The 12,602-nt window shown below is 47.2% G+C and overlaps 1 protein-coding gene across 2 annotated transcripts in view; it reads right to left on the reverse strand.

Annotated features, from left to right (window-relative positions):
• WBP1L (WW domain binding protein 1 like) overlaps positions 1–12,602 on the reverse strand; it is a 62,003-nt gene that overhangs the window by 33,973 nt on the left and 15,428 nt on the right. The window contains exon 1 of one of the 2 annotated variants that reach the window (XM_059169055.1): positions 4,277–4,461. The exons of the other annotated variant lie outside the window; for it this stretch is intronic. Coding sequence (XP_059025038.1) covers positions 4,277–4,303 — 27 coding nt within the window. The 5' untranslated portion in view covers positions 4,304–4,461. Of the gene's footprint in view, positions 1–4,276; positions 4,462–12,602 lie in introns of those variants that run through there. 2 annotated transcript variants of the gene reach the window in all.

Raw genomic sequence — 12,602 nt, forward strand, 5'->3', positions numbered from 1 at the left:
GAGACACCTGAAGAAAGCCCCCTTCCCACACCTGTGAACTCACAGCACCCTTGTCCCTCTCTAATGGCACTCACCACCACCTGCCGAACATTCCAGTTCTCCTGAGCACTTACTTCCCCTATCAGACTGTAAACCCCTTGAGGGCAGGGATAAAGTTTATGTCTCTTTGTATCTATAGCATGCTTTGAATGAAATACATGCACCATACTTTTTTGATATAGCATGTTAATCCTAAGAATCCTCCTGTATTATGAAATCAATGCCTTCTGAATCAAACATGAAATAGAATTCGTTCAAATCAGCAGACTAAGAGTGTTCTGTTGCAAATCTTATTCTATGAAGGTCAGTAATCCATCTGTCAGGTTTACAGGATGGATTCTCTCTTAACCAGAAAACTCACTTTCTCATCTCACCAGTTAATAATAGGATAAGATGCTCAACTGTGGGGTATAGCAAAACCCTGGGCCACGGTACCATGCCCAGAAAGTTCTGCAGGTGACTTTCTTCTGAAGTTTAGCTCCTCTAAGCACAAAAAGACTGCTCTTCAGTCAACACTAGCTGTCTTAACTGTCCCTTGCATGGAAGAAAAAATACAGCCTAAAGCTTAACTGCCCTTTGCAGACACTGAATTCACACCACTCTCCTAATGCTTTCCTCCTTCTCTGTGTCCTAAAGGATGCCAGCAGTTGGTGAGCCAAAGTCCCTGTCTTGCCTCAGACATACCTAGCACTAAGACTCATAGATGACAGTTTCCTTTCTCATCAACAGGAGAAAACAAAAACAACACTCCCAACCTGTTCTTTCTGGAATGCTCTTTCCCCAGATCATATGTCTGGTAAACTCCTACCCATCCTTCAAGACCCAGATCAGATATCACCTTCTCAAGAAAGCCTTTCATGCATACCACTCTCTACCCCCACTCCCTTCACCACCCTCGCACGCCCCCCACACACACACCCCTGCACTTGACTGAGATCCTTTCCCACCCTCTGCGGTCCCAGGTCCTGGGCATTCCTGATACAAGCAGTTATCATGCAACTATTGCCACGCTACTACACCTAGTGGTGCAGGGGGCGCTCTCACATTGTCAGAAACTAGCTCGTCAGAACCACCCGGAGAACTTCATAGGAATGCACATTCCTGGGCTCTCGCACCAGACCTACAAAATCTACTTTGTCATTAGCCTCACTAATTTTTTTTTTTTTTTGCATTTTGGTGATTTTTATGCATTTTGAGAACCACTGCATTGGAGTAGGGGCTCCTAGGAGGTTAAAGGTTGTGCTTTACTGATCTCTGCATCCTTTGTGAAAGGTCCATATTCATTACGTGTTCCAATCCCCTTGCAGTGGCTTTATTCAGTAGATGCTGCATGCGTGACAGTCTTCCACAGAGTAAATGCAAATGGGCACAAAGAGACAAGACTGTCTTAGCTGGAACCTGGGCCGCCTATAAAACAACCTTCGGAAGATACGCCCCAACTAAAACAATGCTCTTCTCACACAGGCACTGGCCAGAGCAGTCTAGGTGGTGAGAGAAACTCCAGGCTTTAGAATCAAAAGATAACAAGGGGCCATTAAAAATAAACAAGGTGTACTGGGCTGGCTCAGCCAGTTGAGCATCCAACTCCTGGTTTCAGCTCAGGCCATGATCTCAGGGTCAGGGGATCGAGCCCCGCATTGGGCTCCACACTCAGCTCAGAGTGTGCTGGAGATGATCGTCCTCTGCCTCTGCCCCTATCCCTCCCCTGCTCCTGTGTGCACTCTCTTTCTCTCTAAAAGAAATAAATAAAATCTTAAAAAAAAAAAAGAGAGAGAAGAAAAAACAAAACTTCTATTACCATTTTCCTAGCTAGCTGAGCAACTCTAGGCAAACGGCTTCCCTCCCATAAGCCTCAGCGTGCACTTCTGCAGAAACAGAATCACACTACCACTTAAGACATGGTTGTTATGTGGATTAAGAGAGAAAAAGATGTATGAAAGTACATACGTATTATGCATGATAAAGACCAATAGCATAGACATTTTTGTCATTTTTTTAAAAAACAGAATTATCACTAAGTCATCTTTTGAAAGCTAGCTTTCCCATAGCTCCAGTAAAGAATGTAGTTATACTGTCAGACACAGAAATGCTAGAAATACACAAAATTATGTAACCAAAAACAGTCAAAATTTTTACAGGCGAAGGTTTCAATCACCGAAGGTTAGAAAGGGGCTTTAAGAGGTGTTCCAGTCCAACCTTCTACCAGGGATCTGTTCAGAAACAAGAGCTTAAGGGGTCCGTCTGATTCCTAGTTTCAGCTCAGGTCATGATCTCCAGGTCCTGAGACCGAGACCCTCTGCCCCCAACGCCCAGCTCTGTACTCAGCCTGGAGTCTGCTTAAGATTCTTCCTCTGCCCCTCCACGCACCGCCCCCGCTTGCCCCTGTGTGTGCGCACACGCACTCTCTCTCTCAAAAAGATAAAGTTTAAAAAAAAAAAAAAAGATTCACCTGTTGTTGATCCTCTGAGATGCTCCCCAAGACCACCAACCCAAGACCACTCAGCTGAGAGGGGTGACTGGACATGGGCCCTCCTCTTCTCACCTCCTCAACAGACAAGATGACCAGCATACTGGTACAGTACACGACAGCCTGCCAACCCCCAGTCAGCTCACTCTAGTAGGCCTGTCCACCCCGCCCTCCACCTCGGGTCCTCAGGCTTCTAGTTTCCCTGTACCTCTGCGGTCGCATGCAGTCTTGCATCCCTTAGGGATGAGTACAGAGAAATAATGGTTACATTTTCACTAAATGCCTACTCTCCACCAGCCAGGGTGCTCATGTTTTAAGCACATTCTTTTGTGAAAACCCTTCAGTAACTCTTCCAGTAGGTTTTATTATTTTCCTTTCAAAGATGAGGTTCAGAGCAGTTAAGCGGCCTGTCCAAGCCCCTGGGGGAGCCAGGATTTGTTCACAGGCCTTGCTGGCTCCCCTGCCCTGCTCCTTCCACCCGACCACATGGTCCCCACCTCTCCCCCGACATCTGACATACAAGCATGGGATGCCTCACCCAGCACATCTCCAGCACTGCTCCAAGTCCTCACCAGGGCTCACTCTGCCCACAAGTTAAAAGGACAGCCTTTCTTGGGGAACAGAGGAGGTGCTCAAATGACCCCCACCCCTCGGCCTATCAGAAGCACCAAAGGAACACTGCAGATGAACAAGAGAACCAGAGGTGTGTAGGGAGGGAGCTTTTCAGAGACACTGACTTTTGAAGAATTGGGGGCAACCCAAGGGAGATTTGGTCCCGCACCCCTTCTCTAACAGCGAGATGAGCCTAGCCATCTCTAGCAGTGTCTCGCTAAGGTTTCTGGTTTGATCTCTTCTATGGCTTTCCTCACCAGGGAACCGGCAGCCAAGGGTGTGTGTGTGTCTGTCTGTCTGTCCCCACCCCCTCTTACAGCCACTGGTTACAGTTACACATTCTGATACAGACCAGCCTCCCAGACCAAAGGGGGTGGGGTGGCCAACTCTCAGAAGCCCTGGAACAAATAGTTGGCAACAGCTGTGTTCTCAGCAGACAGCAGTTGGTCTCTTGCTACTGTTTTCTCATTCCACACTAGGTTACAGGCTATAATTTAGTGCCCCTACTTCAAACAGCAGTTCGTAAAGCAACCGAGACTCTGCCACAGGGGTCTGTTGGCTCTGTAAAGTCTGTCAGGAATGCCAAAAGGGGGCCAATCTGACCCCCCAGCCCTCTGAGATATCCGGGACGTCCCTGAACCCCACAGCCCTGACCACATGCGTACAAGGAGAAAAAGCCTCTGGGAGCCCTACCCTCTAGAGGACCCCCCTCTCCCGCCACTCAGAATCTCTCTGGAACCAGGAAACTGTTAAGAAATCTCTGCTAATGAACCAAATCCAAATGGAGCAAGAGAAAAAGCAGTTTGGATCAAGAATCTCCCCTGCTTCTCCTCCTTCCCAGTCTCTCCCCTCGGCTGTTTCCTCTGTGAGGCTAGGGAAACAGCTTTATGGTATCTAATGGAAAAATCAGAATGGACGGCCCCAAAACCTCAGGGATGTCGCGGGTTAAGAAGAACACGGTGGCCCTGGAAATAAGGAGCAACTAGCACACAAGAAGAGAAGACTGGAAATTTCTGCCTGGGAGCTGGCCTGCTCTAGCTGCGTGCGAGACATTTTGCTCAAAGGTTCCCTCCACCCCAAGCAGTTAAGTTGTACAACAAACAAGCTCCCACCCTTCTTCCCTGCCCAGACCCGACCCACGATAACCCGTTCAGTTACCTGTCTAAGACCCAAAAGGAAAGGCATCCTGTAAGAGCATCGTCCACACTAACGTTTGGAACAAAGGGCTTTGAAAAGTTAAGGTCTTGGAATGAGCATTTCCCCCAGGTGGGCCTGCGTGTTCCTCGCCCCGGTTAACCCGCCTTCCTGAGCAAAGAAGAGAAAGTAAACAGAGTCCTGGGACCAGGCAGGCACTCTCCCTCCCGCTGTCCTCGCTACTCCCCCTGCCTGGCTCCGACCCACCCCCACCTTCTCGTGACATATCTCAGACGCAGCAAAGCCCAAGCTGTCTGCCAAGGGGGAAATGACATCAGTTCAGGCACAGCAGAAAAAACTCCAGACAGCTGCTGTGGAATACTGAGGAGGATGTGCAGCCCTGGACCCTGAGACGTCAGCTCCCCTCAGCTCTGAGCTGGCTGGGGAGAGGCGGGGGGCAGCACAGGAGTCAAATCCCTAAAGCTTTGAAAAGAGCTACAGTTCTCTGAATAAGGGCTAGCCTCGGGAGCTCCCAAGATATTGTCTCTCCTCCCTGGGAAAGGAAATGGAGCCCAGTGATTTGTCAGTTTCACAGAAACTTCTCCGTACCCACTCCCACCAGAGTCAGCACTCCATAAATAACAGTTAAGCCTGGCGGTCCCAAATTTCTCTAGCGATTGAGGCAATCAGCAGGGAGGGCTTGGAGGCACCTTTCCCCCAGCTAAGGTAGGACGTGCTACCTCGGACGCTGACCTCTGGAGCCCTCGCGTCTACAGAGTTTATATTTCATAAACAAACTGTGCATGTACAGGTGCCAATATCTTTCCTCGCTTGTCTTACAAAAGGTACAACAAGTCCCACGGCAGCCTCCAAGTTGCCAGTAAAGCAGATCATCTATATTTAAACCGACTCTCGCTTCTGAAAAGTTCACCACCCTAGGTTTGTCATGCTTTCTTCTCCAAGCACAGTTTATGGAGAAGATGGCTAACAGCAAGCTTTGCCCAAGAAGCAATGGCCCCGGGGCTGGCGTCTAGGGTAGGCCAGCTCTCCTCTGGCCACTCTCCCCTAAACGGCAGGTCCCCGCCCCTCTCCCTGGCCCTGAATCCTTCCTCAAAGACAACACGAACAAAGAACAAAAGGTTCATGGTTGGATTTGCACTTGAACAAATGACTCCTTTTGGAGGCCTTTATAAATCCAAAGTTACCTGCTAATAAATTCTTAGGCTGAAAATTAATTATATTCCCCATCACTCAAAGCAAGTGTGTCTCATCTTTCTCTTTGTTTTCCACAACAGTTTTCTTCCAGTGATACTCATTGAAGGCCTCCACCACCCAGGGAAATCAGAAATGACTCTTGCAAATTAGTACCTCTCACCCCCGCCTCAGACCATAAATTAGCAGCACACAACACTTACAGCATGGGGACTTGCCAACGGTACCTCTCAATCGTAAGTGAATCCAGCCAGACACACAATGTGCTGGCTGCAGGTCTCCCACTGATGGTCAAGGTCACACTGACTTTCCTGACAAGGAAATGAATGAGCCAAGCCAGCTGAGCCATTTCCTAGAGGCTCGTTAAGAGGCTCGTTAAAAGAATGAACCTGAACCACAGCCTCACTGCTAGGGGAGAGAGGAGTGATATGTAGAGGGCAGTGGCTTCTGCTGTAGCCAGGTGTTCTGGGGCTGGGGGGCCATTCTTCAGCAAATATGTGTTCTCAAGACGTGGCCACAGAGTCGATCCTATGCCCTGCTACCACTCTCACACACAGGCCGAATCAGCAGATAGGAGGGCAGGAGACAGGCAGGCCCAGGTATCAGGGCACAGCTTTCAACACCCTCCTTTCATTTCCTGTCCCCTGGCAATCGCTGACCACCACAAAATGCAGCACTATGACTTTTGTCGGCCAAACTGGAGGAAAGGGCATCCACAGCCCATCCTGGGCCACTCTGGTCTGAACATAACCTAGTAAGACACAGTGGCAACTGCAATTCTCTGCAGAAAGTCCCATGGCGTATATGTACTTATTCATTCACTGCACACCTACTGAAGGCCCACAGTGTGCCAGACACCGTCCTAGGCACTGGGGACACTTCCATGAGCAAAACGCTCAAAGACCCTTGCTCCAATGGGCTACAGAAGCATGCCCCATTTCTGAATAACACTCATCAGCAGTGATCTCTGAATAAGTGGAATTGCAGCGAAATTACTAGAAACCCAAAAATAATTTTGTAAAAGTTCCATCTAAATTATCAGAATTGCATCATAGGCTTCCCGATTTTCCCCTAATGAATCATCATCCTTTTATGGATGTAACTCAAAGCAGTGTTTCTAATCAGCAGCTGTCTACTTTTATCTTAGAAGATTATAAAATCCTGTGTACAAGGTGGCATTAAAACTCAATGCATTACTCCTAGCACAGTACCACTGTGCTCCAACAAAGTGATTGCTGATAATGGCTGCTTTCTCGCTCATCTCCTTGACCCTCCCACCCCTTGGGGATTAACCCTCATTGAACACTGAGAGTTGGGGGAAGTGAGGAGGAAAAAGAGACTCAACTAGAAAATGTAGGCATCCTTAGGAGGGCAAGTTCACTTTTTGCCATGTGACCACAACCCAGTGACAAAGTAGTCAGCTTTGGGATTTCAAAGGCAAGATGATCATTAGCAACTCTACTCATCTGGGGGAAAAAAAAAAAAAGAGGTCCTTTTATGTAAGTGACTCAGGCTCATACTTGATAGACAAAGGTAAGTCAAATCCTTCTACAAACAATGTTAGTCATCTGCCTGACAATGCAGAATTTAATTCAATGCTGAATTCATCAACTTATTAAAAAAAAAAAAAAAAAGAGGAAGTCACACTATACCAGCATTAAGCAGGATGATGTTGTCAAAATGTTGCAGTTTAACAACTATCTACTGGCCCAGGCAATGCCTAAGCTACCCTTCCACTGACCCAGCCCCTTCTTCCTCAGTTTAGAAAAACCCCAAAGATAGTAATGCTGAAACCCTTTGGATTTCAAATAATTTATTATTTAAGAAGACACACAGTAACAGTGTATATGTTCCTGGCTAACGGAATGTATCCTTACACTGTAGCTGATACAAGAATCTTTTGGCAGTATCTTTCTAGGCACCCTATACATTTATAATCTTTAAATTCAGGGATGGAGGCGGGGAGAGTTATTTTTTTAGCACTGACAATGAGCCAGACTCTGTGCTAAGAACTCCGTTTAACCCACATTGCACGTAACACCACAACAAACTCATGATGTAGGCATTACCCCGTTCAGCTGCAGAAACTGAAGCGTACGGACAACTTGCCCCAGGTCACACAGCTAGCTGTGGGAGAACGAGGATAGGAATAAAGCCTCTAGCTCCAAAGACTCTTTCTTTGACAGCAATACAGGGGTCATAGCATTAGACCAAAAGTTACCAACGAAGCAAACACCAGAACTGAGGGTTCAAGCTGAACACTGAGCAAAGATGCACATCCCTGGTCAGTGTCCCAGAACTCTGTTTTAAAAGACTGCCACTTATACGGGCTCTGATCGTTGTATTCTGGAGCACAGAGGACAGGCCCTTAGGCCCCAGGACACCCATTCTGACCCACTTTTAAAGCCCGAGTTCTATGACGTAAATGATTGCGAAAGCCCTCAAGTTCTCATCTGTTCTCAGCACACAACTAGTCTCCACGCAAGGAGCCGTCTGGAACAGAAGACCTTCCGTGCATTGGATCTCAGGTCATTGGGGAACTGTTCCCACACTGTGTCACGGCAAGGTGAGGCTGGAAGGAGACTAGGGCTGAGGGCCAGGGGTTTCTAATTTCACAAGCAAGGAATGCAAAGAAAGGGTCTTGTCAGAAAAGGACAACAACTGCCAGGCTTCTAGGATAAAAGACAATCTCCAGACCCAAGGCCTTTTTTACTAAACAGGAGCTTTGGAGCAGAGGCTGCTGGGCAGACACAGAACGTCTAAGACGAGAGATCTTTGATCTTTCTCAGGTTGGCCACAGGCACATTTAAATGCCTTCCAGTTTGGACTCAAAAACACCACCAAAAAACCCCCAAACAAACCAACCAAACAAACAAACAAAAAACAACAGCAGCAACAAAAACCCAGAAGTACAGATGAACTTCAAACCCCAAACCAAAGTGAATTGCCACAGAAGTCAAACCGAGGCATCCTCATGGCAGGAATGTGATGCCGGGCATCAATAAAACAACCCTAGAGTAATTATTTTGGGGAATGCCATGGGAAGGATTCCAAACCCAAAACAAAGATCCGCAGAACTTTGCTAAGTAGAAATGCTAAGGACTGCTTAGCTGCCAGAAACCAAGAATACTAGCTTATCTGTGTCCTGGGGCTGGACAAAGGCAGACGTGTAGCAAGCCTGCTGGGACAAGAAAACACACCTTTCCTGGTTTCTGAATAGGACAAGGAGTTCTACAAGTCACACAGGGCTTGCAGGGGTGCCTGGCACGATGTCTATGGATATAGGGTGCCTGGCTGGCTCAGTCAGTAAAGCACATGACTCTGGATCTTGGGGTTCTGAGTCTGAGGCCCACACCGTGTGTAGAGAGAACCTAAAAACAAAACCCCAAAAAACTAAGACTACTTTCCTACTATTGAATCTTCCAGGAAAGACAGCTGGGCAAACAGCCCTTAACTGTAGTATGTAATCACTTGCTAAACATCAAACAATATATTTCCATGAGGGAGTACACTAACATAGGCTGACATCTCAGTCCCAGCACTTCAAGCAGGCCTGTGGGACTCTAAAATGGTTCAGACATGCATGGAGATGGTACTTCGATATTGTAATTGTCACTTCCCCTTCATCTGTGACCCAGAAAGTCTCGGTCCCATCCAGCCACCCAGGCTGTAGCATGAGGAGGAGGAGTTCAATCACTACTGGATGAACAAGGCTTGCCCTGGAGGATTTATTGATTCAATTGCCCAGTGAGGAAGAAAAGACAGCAGGTACAGAAACGAACACAGCCACTCTATAATAAATGTCGGGGGAGGTGTGGAGACAGTAACTACAGTTAAGAGCTCAAAGAAGGGAGCCGGGTCAGGGACAGAATGGCCAAAGAAAGCCGCATCAGAAGACAGGTACTAAAATAACATGATGCTAGGGATAGGAAGATAAGCATGGTAGGCAGAGCCAAGCAAAGCCCAAAGCCTGGAGACAAAGACATGTGGGGCATCTGAGAAAGACACGAGACAGGGCACAGACGAGTTAGAGGGAGGAGGCAGGAGTCCCACACACTGAGTACCTCTGACCAGCATGTTTGTTCTTTCTGATGACTTGGGCAGCACCACAAATAGCAAGGACAGGGATTTCTAGTTAGTATCTAAGGATTATTACTTAGTATCTTACTAAGTGTGTGTGTGTGTGTGTGTGTGTAAAACTAAGTATTATTACTTAGTATCCTAGGCTCTCTTTTTGCTTCTTTACATCTTGGAATTGCTCCTGTTACACTCTGGGTTGTGGGGAGGTGGAGGGAAGATACCTCTTTCAGGGCGCCTGGGTGGCTCAGTGGTTAAATCCTCTGCCTTCAGCTCAGGTCATGATCTCAGAGTCCTGGAATCGAGCCCCACATCAGGCTCTCTGCTCAGCAGGGAACCTGCTTCCTCCTCTCTCTCTCCCTGCCTCTCTGCCTACTTGTGATCTCTGCCTGTCATATAAATAAATAAAATCTTAAAAAAAAAAAAAAGATACCTCTTTCAAAGGTCTTTTAAACAGAGAGAAATTAAAGTAGCAGAAGGTGATGAAGAAAACTCAAGAAAATTCCTTTATGCAGAGTCTGACCCAGCTGTCTTGTCAGAGAAAAAGAGGAAACACACACACACACACACACACTTAGTAGAAGGTGAAACCAGTTTAAGGACAGCTCGCTGAGGTTCCTAGCCTTCCTGCCCCCTAACAAGAAAATCTTTCTGTGTTGACAATCACTCACTTCACAAATATTTATTACCTTCTGGGACGGACATTTACTGCCTGCTCCAGAGAGTGCAGGGGTCTCTGAAACTCAGCGTGGACAGTGGGCTGTCCCTGAGTTAATGGGCTGCCACTGATCTGCAACTCTAGCTTTATCACGTACAACAGCAGCCTTGTCTGTTTTTGTACCGAAATGCCAGGTTTGTTTTTTTTCCTGTCCTGAAAACAGTTCAAACCACTCCCCCCCCCCCCCCCCCCGCCGCCACCAAACCAGCAAGGAGCCAAGAATGACATGACAATCAGCAAGCTGGACTCAGGGCTGTCCCCTGACACTTTTCACGTCTCCCTCCAAGCTGCTCTCTAAACTGAAGCTTGGAATAAGAACAAAAGGGGGGACACGGGTCACGCCCAGTACATGACCCACACTGCGATGTAACCAGGCAAGAGCATTAACTCTGTTAGGAAAATTAGTCTTCGGGGTCTCCACTGAATCTGATTTCATCTCTCCCTCTTATTTCTTTTTTTTTTTTTTTTTTTTTTTTTTTTTTTTAAAGATTTTATTTATTTATTTGACAGAGAGAGAGATCACAAGTAGGTGGAGAGTCAGGCAGAGAGAGAGAGAGAAGCAGGCTCCCGCTGAGCAAAGAGCCCGATGCGGGGCTCGATCCCAGGACACCGAGATCATGACCCGAGCCGAAGGCAGCGGCTCAATCCACCGAGCCACCCAGGCGCCCCTCTCCCTCTTATTTCAACTCGAGCAAGACCAGGAGAGACGTGATCCGCTTCAGGTGGCAGCTCCGGGACAGGGGTGGCAGGCCTGTGGTAAGGGTTAACAAGGCCCTCTGGCCACAAGGTTTTTGTTTGTTTTGTTTTGTTTTAAAGATTTTATTTATTTATTTGACAGAGATCACAAGTAGGCAGAGAGGCAGACAGAGAGAGAGAGGAGGAAGCAAGCTTCCTGCCGAGCAGAGAGCCCAGTGCGGGGCTCGATCCCAGGACCCTGGGATCATGATCTGAGCTGAAGGCAGAGGCTTTAACCCATTGAGCCACCCAGGCGCCCCGGGCCACAAGGTGTTAAGAGCAATTACGCACCCTGTCTAGAGAGAGACCATCTCGGGTGTGCTTCTATAGGAAAAACCACCCACTCATTTATGTGCTCATAAGCTCAGCAAAATGATTTCTTCTCAGGCCTAACTCTTCGAAAGTAGAATCAGCTTAAGGGCAAGATGTTTAACTTTCACTTGTGTCCCTCACCTTACCAAGCAATGCTTTGCACTAAGGAGGCCCTCAAAAAAGGATAAAGAGATAGATAAAAAAGGATAAAGGATAAAAAGCCACCACTGGGTGGCTCAGTCAGTTAAGCGTCTGCCTTCAGCTCAGGTCATGATCCCGGGGTCCTGGGATTAAGCCCCACATCGGGCTCCCTCCTCGACAGGAAGCCTGCTTCTCCCTCTCCTGCTCTCTCTCTCTCTGTCAAAAATTTTTTAAAAATTTAAAAAAATAAAAAAAACTTCAAAAAAAAAAAAAAAGGTAAAGAGACATATGACTGTAAAAGGGAAGCTAATACAGCTGAATCCCCAGACAGTAGTAAGGGTGACATTTTCATGGCCACAGAAACCCGATAAACAGCTAAGAGATAGGGAGAGCACATGGATATTACTGGGAAACCCTATGTGTGACCCCATTATCTGTACACCTGTAATTTCTCTGCCAAGGAATTTAAAGCATTTAAGCCATCTCAGAAGCAAAATTCCCATACTCAAGGTAGAACTGGGATGTGATCTAACCCCATTAGTTTTTCGATTATGGGGACTAGGATGAAGCTGCTCCTGGTTCTGTTGCCGGACACCAACTAACTCACTCTATTAAGCACCACCTAGAAGCTGCCTTTTTTTCTTTTTTCACATAAAGGATTGTGAAACTTAATAAGGTCTAGCTGGAAACGCAGCTCCTGGCACCATATCTTCCCTCATTTCCTGGATCTTACATAAAATCAAATATTACCTCCTCCCTCCTTTGGCTATTTGATAACCAATCTACTCCAGGTCTAAGAGCTCATAGTCAAAAGCACCAGAAGGAAACATTAAGACAATTTATCCCTCCCATAAGTTATAAGGGGTGGAAAAGCTTCTGGAACACACACATCCACACCCCCAAGTAAAACGATGACAAAGGGTGGTAGAACTGGAGAAGGTTTCATAGCAGATGAATCCTCCGTTCCCTTTGTCATATAATGTCCAACCACAGGCCACACCTGAACCCCATACTCCCAGGCCACAGAGAGTGGGGCAACACAGAAGACAGCAGTAGATAAACTCTACTTCAAAACAACCCCAACCCAGGGCCCAAATCATGAAGCACTAGAGCAAAGCAGAAGAGGTAGGCAGAGATATGCTACAATACAGGCCT

Source organism: Mustela lutreola, chromosome 4 (assembly GCF_030435805.1).
Source record: "Mustela lutreola isolate mMusLut2 chromosome 4, mMusLut2.pri, whole genome shotgun sequence".
Classification (NCBI taxonomy): domain Eukaryota; kingdom Metazoa; phylum Chordata; class Mammalia; order Carnivora; family Mustelidae; genus Mustela; species Mustela lutreola.